General features: G+C 44.7%; 1 protein-coding gene across 2 annotated transcripts in view; it reads left to right on the top strand.

Moving 5' to 3' along the window:
• The first annotated feature begins 1235 nt into the window (after positions 1-1235).
• Positions 1236-15578, top strand: part of SMAP1 (small ArfGAP 1) — a 100753-nt gene continuing 86410 nt past the window's right edge. For both annotated transcript variants that reach the window (XM_067294120.1, XM_067294119.1), the window contains exon 1: positions 1236-1434. In XM_067294120.1, coding sequence (XP_067150221.1) covers positions 1317-1434 — 118 coding nt within the window. In that variant the 5' untranslated portion in view covers positions 1236-1316. The remainder of the gene's footprint in view (positions 1435-15578) is intronic.

Below are 15578 nucleotides of genomic sequence, written 5' to 3'. Positions count from 1 at the left end.
GAAGAGACCTGGATATCCATCTGCCTCACTGAAGTGTTGTATAAGCTATATATAGGCTTCAGCTCTTTCCAGAAGGGTTAGATTAGAAAAAAATGTTAGGAATGAGCTGACAGAAAGGAAGACTCAATAGAGTACACAGTGGAGGCAAAGGGACCTAACACAAAATGGAGGAAAGGGAGAGTGGAAGTAGACCTGGTCCTGGAGAGGGACAGTGCAGGGCCGCACAGCCTGCTCACAGGCATCGAGCCTGGGCTACGGGCTGCTGCAGGTGTGCTGGGTCCAACTCACAGAGCAGCCCCAGCACGCAAAACCGCTTCCCTTCGACCCCTGTGCCACCTCAGCGGACGTGCACAAGCACCACAGTCTCCTCGTTGTAAGGTCTCCACTGTCCGTAGCAGTTTTTATAGAGAAAACACATCCTCTTCAAGACACCGGGAGGTTCGGAGGGCAAGTTAACGCTATGGCAGAATCCCCTCCACCAGGAGATCACGGCAGTTTCTTTCTCTTCCCCAGGGCTGCAGCTGGGCCCGGAGGAAGCGATGGCCGCCCAAGGCCCAGGGGCTCAGCACCGCACGGGCTGCGCGCCCCAGGGCGCTTGTCACCGCGGGCTGCCCCGGGGGAGGCGCGCACCGCGCCACAGGATACCTCAGGCTAACGGTAAAACGGCTTTAACAGCGGGAGGCGCAGAGCCAAAGCAGCCCAGGCGATGCCCTGAGCCACGGCGGGGGCGCTGCCACCACGGGGCAGAAACGGCCTCACCCCGTGAGCTGAAGCCGCCCCCGGCCCCCCGCGGCGCTGGCGCTGCCCGCGCTCCCGCCTCACCGGCCCCGCCCGCCCCCGAGGGCGGTGCCCCCGCGCCGGTCACCTGCGCGCGGACGGATACATCATTGCCGCCGCCACGCAGCCCTAGCTCCCGGCGCCGCCGCCCGCCCTTCCCTGAGCTGAGTCAGCGCGGAGCGGCGCGGCGCTGCGGCCAGCCCCGCAGGGCAGGGTCACCAGCACTAGGACCCGGCGGACTATTTTCGCGGCGTGGGCGGTCCGCCGCGCGCGGAGTGGTCGCGTGTGTGTGTGTGTGTGTGTGTGAGTGGTCGCGCGCGCGCGTGTGTGTGTGTGTGTGTGAGTGGTCGCGCGCGCGCGTGTGTGTGTGTGTGTGTGCGCGCGCGCGCCGAGAGGCGGTGTGTGTGTCGGGGGGGGGAGGAGGAGGCGGAGGCGGATGGGTCTGCGGTGGTAAGTAGTTCCGGTAGAGGAAGTCGGAGCTCGCGGCGGCCGGTTCCCGTGGCTGCGCGAGGTGGGAGCGCCGCGCCCGAGCCGCCGCCATGGCCACCCGCTCGTGCCGCGAGAAGGCGCAGAAGCAGAACGAGCAGCACCAGGCCATCCTGGCCAAGCTGCTGCGGGAGGAGGACAACAAGTACTGCGCCGACTGCGAGGCCAAGGGTACGGGCGAGGCCGGGGCCGGGGCGGGCCGCGGGGCGGGGCGGGCTGCGGCCCGCCGGTGCTGCCGGCCGGCGCCGCGCGGGGCTCGGCGGGGCGGGGCGGTGCCCGCGGCCGCGCGTGTCTGCGGCCTCCCGCTGCGGGGCCGGCGGGGGCGGCCACTTCCGAGCCCTGCTCCACGTCCGCAGGAGGCGCGGGGCGCTCCCGGCCGGCCCGGCCCCCGCCGCGGCCCCGGAGGGGAACGGCAGCGGGGGTTTGGGCGGCTGAGGGAGCCGGCTCACCTGCAGCCGTGTTGCCAGCCTGCTGCCGCTTCCCCACTCCGATGCGCCTCGTTTACGTTATCCTGAAGTCAGAAACCCCCTTGCTGAGGCTTTATGCAGTGACTGACCCGGCCTGTTCCTGAAGTTTCACCGTCGCGGCCCCTTTCTGCTTTGCCAGGTATTGAGCAGAAGTGAGTCGTGTCAGTGGGCTTTCGGGAAGTTGCTGGCTGATGCTTAGGAGCAGATGCTGGACGAGTCGAATGTTGAATATCCAAAATAATGGACTCTATTTTAATGTTGACCTAGTCACGTTAATGTCAGACTCTTCAAGTCCTGGTGCATATCTCTAGCTAAGGATGTCATAGATTTAGCTTTGGTGATGAGAGAAAATTTTAAGCATTACAATACAGATTTTACCTCTATTTAGTATGATAGTTTTATTCTGTCCAAAAGTGGATATATACTTGCATTTGTATTTAGCTTGAGTTTGATTAATTTGAAAAGAAAAAATGTGACCTACCCCTCTTTCACCTTGAGTAAAATCATTAAGATGTGTCCATAAGTAAGATGATTGCAGAGTAACTTACTGTTGTAAGTATAATACTTGCTGAACAATAATCAGATGATCACAGTGTATCATTAGTTCCAGAACTGCCTTGTTCAATCCTTATTACCCAAATGGAGGTTAAGTGTGGTGAGCTACTTCCAGCAACCAGAAACTGCACTGTGTATTGTTTCTTTTCAATCCATGCATGCTACTTCTTGGCCACGAACATAAATCATGCAGTGTCTTGCGTGGTGAAGAACTGGTTTCATATATCACTTTTATGGAAACACAGAAATAAGACTTCTATTTTTTTTTCCTTGTATACAACCCCAAGACATATATAATATAGAGTGCACTGAAGACGATAAAGTATTTTTACTGTTTTGCAAGTAACTCTTCTTATTCTGTTTATAGCACAGATATTCTGGCTCTCAGATTTTTGGTTACTGTGTTAGAGACTCATTGGTTATGTGGGGTTTTTTTTTTTGGGGGGGGGAATCATGCTTGTATCTTTTGTGCTTTATTGACACTTGAGAATTTTGATGCTTAATGCTATTCAAAGTTGCTTGCTGTCCAAATTCTGTATGTATGTTGTTCCATAGCACCAAAACATATGCTTTGGAAGTTGATTGCTCAAAACCAGTTTGGAATTCTACAACTAATTTTTGTCCGCTTTTCTGAATTCCCTCTTTCTAAGCATCATCTAGTTTGCAAGAAATGTTTGCAAGTCTCCATAGTCCTTTTTGTTTCGTTTCTTTTTCCACCTCAGTTCAGCAGTATTGGCACTTTCGGCCTCCTTCCTCTGCTAGTTGTGTTACTGAGTGTCTTCATGCGTTTTTCTTCTGTCTTTGATACTTTCTTGCCCCTCTTCTTGTATAAGATCTTTCTGCCAGTTCAAGCTTTGACTTATCTTGAGTGTTGTTCCTTCTGTTCAGGTTCTGGAGTTCTGAAGCACCTACCAATCTCTTAACCAAGCTGTCTTCTGAATTACAATACCTGTAATTCAGTTTCCATCCTTCTAGCAAATTATTTTAATTAGCTACCTTATCTAAAATCTGTCTGCATTTCTGAAGGCCTCTTCCTGTTTTCTTATTTGATCTTCAGACCCCTTCTTCCCTTGCTCTCTTTCTCTGTGCTAAAGGCATTGCTTGCTTTCACCCCTCCCTAGCTCTCAGGAAACATGACATAAATATGCTTTGTGATATAATGTGAGCCTGGAATATTGAGGGTTGTTTTTTGTTTTTGTTTTTTGTTTTCCCCTCCTCCTCTCAAGTGTAATGTGCAAATGCCTCATCTTGTTATGGTCATCCTTATTTTCTGATCTCATATCTTGTTATTAACTTCTTACTGTTATCTGCCCTTGCCTTCTATAAAGCTTTGGCCTTACTGTAAATAGTCTTTCCTCACTTTGTTTTGTCATGTGAGCTAGCTGCTGGGTATCTGTGTCTTATATACTCCTGAAAACACACAGCCTGAGCACTGCCGCTGTAAGTTTCTAGGCTTGCTTTTGGGACAAATTGTTCCAGTTCTTAGGAGGACATAATTGCTTGTTCTGAATATCCAGTCCTGGCTCTTCAGACTCCTGTAGTTACAGAATCACAGAATGGTTGAGGTTGGGAGGGACCTCTGAAGATCATCTAGTCCAACCCCACCCTGCTCAAGCAGGGTCACCTAGAGCACATTGCACAGGATCGCATCCAGGCAGGTTTTGAATATCTCCAGAGAAGGAGACTCCGCAACCTCTCTGGGCAACCTGTGCCAGTGCTCTGTCACCCTCAGAGTAGTAAAGTTTTTGCTCATATTCAGAGGGAACTGCCTGTGTTTCAGTTTGTGCCTGTTGCCTCGCGTCCTGTCCCTGGGCACCACTGAGAAGAGTCTGGTCCCATCCTCTTGACCCCCTCCCTTAAGATACTTATACCCAGTGATAAGATCCCCCCCTCAGTCTTCTCTTCTCCAGGCTGAAGAGTCCCAGCTCTCTCAGTCTTTCCTCATAGAAGAGATGCTCCAGTCCCTTAATCATCTTAGTATCCCTCTGCTGGACTCACTCCAGTAGCTCCATACCTCTCTTGTACTGGGGAGCCCAAAACTGGACGCAGCACTCCAGACGTGGCCTCACCAGGGCTGAGTAGAGGGGGAGGATCACCTCCCTCGACCTGCTGGCAACACTCTTCCTGATGCACCCCAGGATACCATTGGCTTTCTTGGCCACAAGGACACACTGCTGGCTCATGGTTAACTTGGTGTCCACCAGCACTCCCAGGTCCTTCTCTGCAGAGCTGCTTTCCAGTGGGTCCACCCCCAGCCTGTGCTGGTGCTTGGGGTTATTCCTCCCTAGGTGCAGGACTCTGCACTTGCCTTTGTTGAACTTCATGAGGTCCCTCTGAATGGCAGCACAGCTCTCTGGGGTATCAGCCACTCCTCCCGGTTTTGTATCATCAGCAAATTTGCTGAGGAGGCGTTCTGTCCCTTCATCCAGGCCACTGATGATTAAGTTGAACAATACTGGACCCAGTACTGACCCCTAGGGAACACCGCTAGCTATAGGCCTCCAACTAGACTTTGCACCACTGATCACAACCCTCTGACCTCTGCCTTTCAGCCAGTTTTCAGTCCACCTCACTGTTCACTAGCTCATCTAGCCTGTACTTCATCAGCTTGCCTATGAGGATGTTATGGGAGACAGTGTTGAAAACTGTACTGAAGTCAAGGTAGACAACATCCACTGCTCTCCCCTCATCTGCCCATTCAGTCATTCCATCATAGAAGGCTTTTGGGTTGTTATGGTTAGTTATGGTCTAACTAGTAAGTAAACTGGTAAGTTAGTAGGTAAGTTAAGGCCTAGCTACTCATAGTACAGAGTGCTATCTGAGGCAACAATATTTGAAATAGCTCTACTAGCTCACCAAAGACTGAGAGCTGTCTACCTGGCTATTCCTAGACTGTCAGTCTCCTTTACCTCTTGCATCACTAACAGCATCATTTCTCCTTTCATCTCTGAACACATTTGTGATTCCTCTCTGGAGTTCCCTAATGTCAGTTCCATTCTCTTCATCCTGGCTCCTGCAGACTGACTAATGAAATTGTTCATGACAAAATATTTAGGATGTATGAGTGCTGGTTCAGAACTTGCATTTTCCTTTTGTTAATGTTGTTGATTGTCTTTGAAGTACCGTCCACTTTGGTTTCTATGACCTTCCTCTTTTGTACGAGCTTCAACTCTTTGTCATCCTTCTTTCTCTTGTTCAGTAGGATCCTCCAAGTTTTTTGTTTTCTCTCTGTTCACCTAATTGTTGGGTGACACTATCTTTATGTATAACTTTGGTTATGCTAAGTTGCAATTGTGTCTTGAATCTTACTCTGGAAATGCTTAATATCCGTGGTAGTATTGCCTATAAACAAGGGAATTCCACTATTGAGGTAGCTGTGTGTATTAATATTTTTTCTTCCTGTAGAGAGAACAAAAAATTTATTCCTTCTCTGAATGCGAGCACTTAACTGTGGTATGACAGGTACAGGAGACACCAGGCCCTACAAGCCTTGTTGCCTCTGTTCAGTGTTGGAAGGTGTAACTGACACAGTGATGATATTTTGTTGACACTAGCTTAAAACAAACAAACAAAAAAGCCTAATGCTTATTTTTTGTGGCTTCTAGCTTTCTGAACTGAGTTTCCATGGGAAATGGGAGAGAAGGTATGATAATGTACTGAAGGCCATCTTGTCCTTTCCTTTGGTTTGAATTGGCTTAAATGGTCTGTTCTGTAATCCTTGAGGGATGCCTGACTCCTTAGCCTTCTGAAGGCAAAGACTTTCCCAAAGACTCAGGCTTTATAGCTGAGGTATATTAAAAATAGCAAGTTATGTTCGTGAAATGCCTTGCATCTAAATCTGAGTTGTGTCCTGCTCCTTCAGACTTCAGTATTCTCTGTAGGTCTCTACCTTTCTGCAGTGATTCCATTCTTAGTCAGATCTGGATATATTGGATAGCAAATATAACTGTTTGCAGCTTTGTTCTGCAGGCCTTTTGGAAGGTAGAGAATACAGCTGAGGACACGCCTGCCAGAGGAGGCATGAAGCAATAATTGGGATTGTTGCTGACTCTGTGTTACTTTCTGGAAATGCTTGTTATTCTGTATTTACCTTATAACTGTTGAAACAGCTGCTATGAATCTGATTTCCAATGTATTTTTAGCAGTGGCAACTACCTGCTTTAGTGCCATGCTGTAGTCACTGTATGTCACTTTCAAACTGTAAGTCTTATAACAGCATAGGAAGGCTAGACGCCTCCTCTGTGGGAGCCCTCTGTGGGGAAAGGAGCCTAAAAATCAAAGGTTCTGGAGCAGTCACTGAGGTACCTGAAAGAGTGTAGACTGGGATGATATTTGACAGGCCAGTTCTTGTATCTATGTACTGGCTTTTCTTTACATCGCTATATGAACAGTCATCTATATAAGGCAGTAGATGACTTCCTAGTGTTATGCTAGTTTATACAAACATTAGAAATGGGTAGTAAGGCATGTAGGCAGTAACTTTGGTTATCCTGAATCCTTCAAAGAAAGAAGCAACTGAAATTCCTTCTGATGCATAGTTTTATGGTGCAGCTCTTCATATTCCTTTTCTGCATATAAATAGGTAAAGCTAGTAGGAATGGGAAGGCTTTGTATATTGGAATGCTAGGAGAGGAAAAATAGATATTTATCTGTCCATCTGTCTGGTGTGCTGACTATGCTAAGACCCACCCTGAAGCACCTATTTTTTTTCCTTTCTATGTGTAGGGAGCTTAAATGAATTTTTATTGCTATTGCAGTGTTGGTGTCTGAACCTCTTAGGCAATAACAGCTCTTATGGATCTGTAAAATGGAGCCAAAGTCCAAAAGTTCTGTTAACTTCTGTCACCAACTTTTTGACTGTAAGGGTTTATAACTTGCTATTTCTGCATACTTAGTTCCTAGGTACAAAACAAGCCTGGAAGACTTCTAGCATGTTATTGCCTGGAAGCAAGGCTGGTATTGCTTTGGTACTGATATTTAACAGTACTGAATCAAATATCTGGGATTTGAAGAGTGTAAGAAAACATAAGAAGACATCTTTTTTCTTAGAAAGGGACAAGATACTCAACAGTATCAAAGGACTAGTCAGCTGAGCAAGCAGGCCCGTAAAGTAAACTGAGGGTAATAAATCTGGTCTAGTGTGACCGTCTGTAAGTACAGGCCATAAGACTTTGTTAGGTTAGTATTCCTAATTGTGTTTGAACGTAAACTGTATGTTTGAAACCAATGGGAAAGTTTTCTAACATACCTTCTCTGTTTATAGTATGCATTGTATTTGGATGTTGACTTTGTCATGTAAATGGATTGACTGCTTGAGGTCCACTTGTGAATTCACATCTTTATTTTATTTTTTTTAACTGTAACAAAGTTAAAATAACTTAGAAGCTTGCAGACCTTTGTATAGACAGTTGTGGATGTTTGGGACCTTCAGAAAAGGTGAATAAACTTCTGTCAAAGGATTTGTTGTTGTTGCTGTTGTTGTGTCTTTTTTTTTTTATGCTCACTTACTTCATGCCTTTGTAAGGCTAGGAAGCCTGGCTAAATGAACCCTACTGAAATTCTGGTATAAAGAGTCAGACTGACACTGTTGCTTGTTCAGCAAGACCAGTTGGTTTAGTTTGATTATAGAGTTAAAAAAATTTTTTCAGTAATTTTTTAGTGGTACTATACAATTCTTAGATATCCATATGTGCTTGAAGACTTGGTTTTGTCCTTTTGAAGAGTAGCAAGTACAGACTTTTCTTGGTGAGGGTGGGAAGAGCCTGAACAGGAAAGATTGTAGTGCTGAGATCTGAATAACCAAAACAAATTATTACAAGTTTGGTTTCAAGTAAAGCTAATTTTAATTTCCCTAATAATAATAATTTGTCGATCTCAAACAGTAAGTCTCTTAGCAGCAGAAAATATCTAATTTAAATTGTGAAAAGGGCAAACTAGTTATCAAAACAAATATGGAATATTCCAGATAAGTTTAGCTGTTCAGAGTTGGGTTTTTTTGCAGACAACTTAAGTCTTGCATGTCATCTCTTCTGTTGCTGGGAGATCAACATAAATGTGTACAAACCTCACTTTTTGTGAGGCTGCTCTTCTTTACTTGTTTTGATGGCTCGTCCTCTTACTGTCTTAATTTTGCCTCTATATTTTAATAAATACTGTGCACTTCCTCCTCAGGAATTAATCTAAAGCAAATAGTTAACTTCTTTAGCCCATTGCCTTCAGCCTGTGCAACACTTGAGCTTTTGGCTCTGACTGCCGATGTAAGAATGCTTTGGATTAGCTGACCAGCAGTGTTAACTTGCCCACAGACTGGCTGCTATCTATCTACCTTCTTGAATGAAGACCTTCACAGTGCTCCTCCTGAAGTGGAGAAACTGGTGAAGTAGGACAGTGGAGCAAGTGGAACAGTGTTGGATTATATTGGAGGTCAATTCCACAAATAAGAATTTGGGCATAACTTTATAGCCATATGCTGAAGTTTAACCAGTGCATGGGTGATGTTTGGCCACTACGCTATGGATACCTTGTACTGCTGAATATAGTTGTGAATATCAGATGTGACTCTCAACTTGCATGGAACTAGAAATTGCTGGCACTTCTCTGAATGGTTCTGTTGCAAGATTGGTCTCATTACTGTGAGGTCAGACTCTTTTAAAAAAACAAACAAAAAAACAAAACACACAATTGGTCTCTCTACTGTGAGGCCACACTCTCCAAAAAAAAAAAAAAAAAAAAACCCACAAAAAAAAAAACACAAAAAACCCCCACATAACTGGAGGCTACTAGCTGTCAAGTGAAGCTCTGGAATATCTTCTACTTGGAATAATGAAGGCAAAAATCTCTGATTTGTGGTAGATATTGCTGCCCTTAGCAACTGGAATTGTTTATCTTTGCCTCTAATAGTAGTAGAAAACAATCACCAGACTGCTAATAATATTTGCTGTGTTTTTTGTTACGTTGTGACCTTTCTGATTCACTGGGTGGATTATACATATGCAGAAATCCTTACTTAGTTTGCTGTCCTACGCTCAGGAATACAGGCATTGGCAGTCTAAGAGTTTCCTTTGGGTGGACTGTAAAGGTGGAACAGTTTCTGAAAAATCTTTTAGAACTGGTGGTGTTGATAAAACCATATTCTTGCCTTCTACAACACAAGACATTCTTTTTAGAACTGCTACCGGGGACTACTGAAGTCTCTGTCCTAATGATACCTAAGTTACAGTTCTGCTTCTCTTTAGTGACATCAAAAAGATGTCACTGCTGATGCCAGATGTTAAAGCCAATCTTTGCTTTGTGCCTAGATCTCCTTTTGCAGAACTTAAATTGACGCTTTCATGGGAATACTGGTTCTTCCCTCCCTGGTCTGAACATGAGGTGGCTTTTAAGAAAGAACAGCTGCAATTCAGCCTTAAGAAATACTTGTCAACAATACAGAGGAAGCAATTAGATATGTGTATGTGATAAGCAGACTTTTAGGGAGGTACCTTTCCTGGAGGGATGGCTCCCTCTTTAGATTTCCCTGTGGGGTTTAAGGAAGAGTCAATTATAAGCCATTGACTCATGGGGTAATCGGAGGTTGACTTAGCTCAAGTGTGGTAAATCTTCCTAGACTGGCTCGCTGTTGAACCCATGAATACTTGAATCCTGCTTCACCTTCGTGAAAATACTGTTGTCACTTACTACAGAAGAATTAAAGTGAGTTAAGACTGAGCCTTTACTGTTATTTCAGCTGAGGTGGCAAGACACTAGGCTGCTTGTGTGGACATTAAACTTTGGACATCAAGCAATCTCTGCCTGAATAGAATAGGACCTCTTAGGAGTATCCTTGTTTGTCCTCATGAACTTTCTTATAAAACAGTTATGCCAAATGCAGACTGTCAGGGCTTGACAAGAGGTGCATATGAAGAGCCAGTTTAACTGAGGTACCTGTAATATACCACTATGTGAACTAGCATTTGAGGGCAACATTCAGTGGATGTTAGTTGCACGTCATTTCACAGATCATCTTTCCAGGAAAGGTAACAGCATGCTTTAATTTGAAGTGCTTATCAAAAGGACAAAGGCTGGAGAAGATTTCAACAGCCTGTAAGAGTATGTAGCAAGACTTGCATAGGCTCTCATCTCTGTGTTTTTTGGTTTTTTTTTTGGTTTGTTTGTTTTTTTAACCTCGAGGGAGTAGTAAAGAGAGATATAATACACATCCCATGGTTATAGCCTTATCTCCTGTTGTGGGTGTGGTGTGTTTTTTGTTTTTAGTTTTTTGTGGGTTTTTTTTGATTCAGCACTGTTTGATTCTGGCCAGTAAAACCTATAATTGAAAGACTGCAATGAAGTTATTTAGCCTCAAATTAAGTTTCATCAGTTGGCTAGCCAAGGTCTCTAGCAGTGCTCATTAACCCTGTTTTTTCCTGGTTTCCAGCTGCTTCTTGTAGACTTCTGAGTATGTTTTCCTTGATACTGCCAGTGAGAGGGAAGGGCTTGAGGAGCAGACAGATCCTGTGGGTCAACAGCAGGTTGCACAGCTGTTGTTGACAACAGTTTTTTTTGTTTTTTTTAACAATTATGGGACCCTTTTTGAGGATTATGGGACCCTTTTTGAGGATTATGGGACCCTTTTTGAGGATTATGGGACCCTTTTTGAGGATTATGGGACCCTTTTTGAGGATTATGGGACCCTTTTTGAGGATTATGGGACCCTTTTTGAGGATTAAGGATACCCTGTCTCTTCCTAAGAGCCCATCTGACCAAGTAGGGCAAAAGCATCTTTACCCTCAGGCTGGCCAACCTGGTGAGGAGAGCTTTTAACTAGGAACAACAGGGGAGGGAGAGTATTGCTCACAATCAGGTAAGGAAGTGCTGGACCAGACTGGCAAGCAAAGGGTGCAGGCTGAGGTAGATAGGAGACTTAATCAACAGAACAGGACTGAAAAGGGCTCATCTCAAGCATATGCACATAAATAAGTATGGCAAGATTTGCCTTCAGGAATCTCAGGCCCCTGAGACCGGTGGGAAAGTCTGGAGCAAAAGATTTACCCACAGTGGAGGAGGATCAGGTTAGGGAACACTTAAACATATGCAAGTCTGTGGGACCTGATGGGATGCTGGCACAAGTGCTGAGGGAGCTGGCTGATGTATCTTTGAAAGGTCATGGCAACTGAGGGAGGTTCCTGAGGACTGAAAGAAAGCAAATGTCACCCATATCTTCAAGGAGGGCAGGAGGTAGGATTTGGGGAACTACAGGACAGTCGGCCTCACCTTGATCCCTGGGAAAGTGATGGGGCAAATAATCCTGGAAGCCATTTACAAACATGTGAAGGACAAGAAGGTGATTGAAAGTCATCAGCATGGAATTATGAAGGGAGAAATCATGGTTAACCAACCTAATAACCTTCTGTGATGAGATGACTGGTTTGGTGGGTGAGGGGCTTGGCTTTAGTAAGGCTTTTGACACTGTCTCCCATAACATTTTCATTGACAAACCGATGAAGTACAGACTAGGTAAGTGGACAGTGAGGTGGTTTGAAAACTGGCTGAACTGGGTTCAAAGGGTTGTGAGCAGTGACACAAAGTCCTCCTGGAGGCCAGTCAGTAGTGGTGTACCCCAGGAGTCAGTACTAGGACTGATGTTTAACCTGTTTAATAATGAGCTGGATGATGGGACAGAATGCTCCATCAGCCAGTTTGCAGATGTTACAAAACTGAAGAGTAGCTGACAGACCAGATGGTTGTGCTAGCATTCAGCAGGACCATGACAGGCTGGAGAAATGGGTCAACAGGTACCTCAAAAAGTTCAACAAAGGGAAGTGCAAAGTCCTGCCCCTAGGGAGGAATAAGCCCATGCACCAGTACAGGCTGGGGCCGACCAACTGGAAAGCAGCTTTGCAGAAGAGACCCTCGTGGTCTGGTGGACAAGAAGTTGACCATGAACCAGCAACATGTCTTTGCGGCAAAGAAGGCCAATGGTATCCTGGGCTGCATTAGGAAGAGCGTTTCCAGCAGCTGACGTGGGCATGCTGGAGGAAGTGCAGCAAAGAGCCATGATGATGATCAGTGGATCGGAGCATGTCATACAAGGAAAGGCTGAGGGAGCTGGGATTGTTTAGCCTGGAGAAGAGAAGGCTCTGTGTGTTTGTGTGTGTGTGTGGGGAGGCGTGCCCAGGTTGCCTGGAGAGGTTGTGCGGTCTCCATCCTTGGAGATATTCAAAACCCAACTGGACATGACCCTAAGCAACCTGCTGTAGTTGACCCCTGCTCTGAGCAGGGAGCTTGATCTAGACCATCTCCGGAGGTCCCTTCCAACCTAAAGTATTTAAGATCCAATTCTGCTATTGCATTTGTCACTTGTGACCTCATATGGAGACCCACTGGAGATGTCACTGTAATAGTTAATGTGTTCCTCTGAGTAGAGGAGCCAGATGCCTTTGTGTTCCAGTGTTGCACTCTAGAGAGAAAGGACTCAAAGGTTCAGAGAACATCCTTGCACTGAAAGTTTGTGGTAGCTGTGGATGTGGAGATATGGAGAGCACTAATTCTCATGGATATGGAGAAAAGTTCTTGTTTTTTTCTTTGTTTTTTTTAATTTTTTTTAATGGGGGAAGTGCAAGACTTAACAGAGTAACTTGCTGACTATCTCAGTAAGCCTGGATCTTTCACTGCTTTATCTCTCCTCTTGAGGAAAGGTATTTACTTCCTATAGATCATTTTGGCACACGGAGGAAAAAGCGGTTGAGAAATGTAGTTCAATCCTGGTTAGTGAGGCTGTGAACAGCAATGAGTGATGCATAGTTGCTTAGCAACACTGCTCCTACCTAACTCTGCAGGTGTGACTTGAGGGAAGAGCAGTTCTGTTTCCCAAAGCTGTGCCTAGCTCTGATTTTGTTGAAGAAAACAGATATATCCACCAGGACTAGTCCCTCTTGCCTCGATCAGAAAGGGAGTTTGATATTCTAGATTTGGCTATTGATTGCCAAACTCTTCTAGGGAACTAACTCACTTTTTTAAGGAAGAGGAAACAAGAATCTATTATGCAATTTTGCATAAGGATGAAGCTTGATGGTACAGGACTTCATTAGTAGGATTAAAAGCAATAGTAGTCCTACAGGAATTTCTGCAAAAGGAGATGGAAGTGATTCACTGTGTGTAATCTACCATTCTTGAATGCAGCTGAAGTTGCAGGTGAAGTCAAAACATAGTAGAGAGTGGCAACTGGGACTGAGATTCCATAGAATAACAGTTTTAAATAAACTCTTCAGCATATGTGCTCAGATCACTTGGGTTCAAATTTGTCATTCACAACAAATTCCGGAAACAACCAGTGTATCAATAAGTTACAGTGCTTTTAAGTGTGGGGACTGACTTTCCTATTAAGGTATATATTTATGGGATATTTGTTCAGTTGCCTGTTACTTGTAGATGACGGCAAAAGCATCCCAAGCTTTTCTTCAAACATAGCAAACACCATAGCTACACAGCATAGCGTTCATCCTTTCTTACGCTTTTAGCAGGAATGTGCTTGTGCATTTGAGCTCCCCTTCTAGGGGCTGGTGAAAAAGAAGAGCCGTACCAATAATGCAGAGCTGACTGGAAGCTTTTGGTCTGTGGTCTCATTACCAAGTGATATCTAGATGGTTATTCTCAACTCTAAATACACTGAATCTCCAGAAGGCTGCTTATGTGTTCAGAAAAATTAACTATCATTCCTCTTGGTTAATAAAGGTTATGAAGCCTTGGTTAATTTTTCTGCGCTTTCTGCTGCCCTTGGTAAACAGCATCTGAAAGAAGTGATGTTAAATGCCCCTTCACACTTCTCTTGTTCGCTGTAATTTTCATGAAATGTGTGTATTCATAGAATTCCTGTTTAAAAAGGTTACTGCAAAAATAACTTACTTATATAGCAATAAAATTCTGTCAAGTGTTTGGCCTTAAATAAGGCACTCTGAAATACAACAGAAGAAATCCATGCTCAAGATGACACACTAGGGGATCCTTCAAAGGTATAGGAGTGCACCTTGAGAGTTGATACTTCCCAAACAACCTGAATTCCACTCTAAACATTTACTTGGAGTTTTATAATTCCAAGGTAAATGCAGCTGACTATTCTGTTATATTTAATATCTTCTTGTAGCTTCTGAAGAAAAGGATCTTTTGAAGAAAAACTTTTACAGCTGCAACTTGTTGTACTACTATAGAGATAGTAATCACTTTGGAAAAATGACTTTTTTCAAAATAAAATTGCTTGAGATCAGATTTTTTGTATGTGAAGCAATATCTAGTTATGACAATTCACTACTGGTGGAAAAGACCGTAATCCTTAAAAGTAAACTTGTCTCTTCCTTCCCTGGTCACGTGTAGCTGATACCATGATGCATAATATCTGAGTGTCGATGATAAATTGTCCATCAGGCTTGCTTAAAATATTATGAAAGATGCTTAAATGTTTAAGAAATATAATTCAAATGAATACTGTTAATTCAGTGCCATGTCAGAGGGGAAGCACCACAGTTTTAGGAAGCAAGAGGATGCCTTCAGAGAAAATGCTCGTTTCAGCATGCATATAGAATGATAAATTCTGATTAGATGTAAGGATTTTTTTTCATTTTGTTCTTTAAACCATGAGGTGGTCAAATATTGCAACAGGTCACCCAGAGGGGTTGTGGAATATACTTCAGAGATGCTCAAGACTGAACTGAATGAAGACCTGAGCAGCCTGATCTAATTAGATCTGTTTGAAGTCACAGTTTGGTCTAAATGGTCTCAAGAGGTTCATTCCTACCTGAATTATTCTGTTTTTCATTTATTGATTGATAAATGAGCCAGCAATGTGCCCTTGTGGCCAAGAAGGCCAATGGTATCCTGGGGTGCATCAGGAAGAGTGTTGCCAGCAGGTCGAGGGAGGTGATCCTCCCCCTCTACTCAGCCCTGGTGAGGCCACGTCTGGAGTGCTGCGTCCAGTTTTGGGCTCCCCAGTACAAGAGAGGTATGGAGCTACTGGAGTGAGTCCAGCAGAGGGATACTAAGATGATTAAGGGACTGGAGCATCTCTTCTATGAGGAAAGACTGAGAGAGCTGGGACTCTTCAGCCTGGAGAAGAGAAGACTGAGGGGGGGATCTTATCACTGGGTATAAGTATCTTAAGGGAGGGGGTCAAGAGGATGGGACCAGACTCTTCTCAGTGGTGCCCAGGGACAGGACGCGAGGCAACAGGCACAAACTGAAACACAGGCAGTTCCCTCTGAATATGAGCAAAAACTTTACTACTCTGAGGGTGACAGAGCACTGGCACAGGTTGCCCAGAGA

The sequence above is a fragment of the Apteryx mantelli genome, chromosome 3 (assembly GCF_036417845.1).
Source record: "Apteryx mantelli isolate bAptMan1 chromosome 3, bAptMan1.hap1, whole genome shotgun sequence".
NCBI classification, from domain to species: Eukaryota; Metazoa; Chordata; class Aves; order Apterygiformes; family Apterygidae; genus Apteryx; species Apteryx mantelli.
Note: the sequence above shows the minus strand (reverse complement) of the source record. Positions and strands in the feature narration are given on the sequence as shown.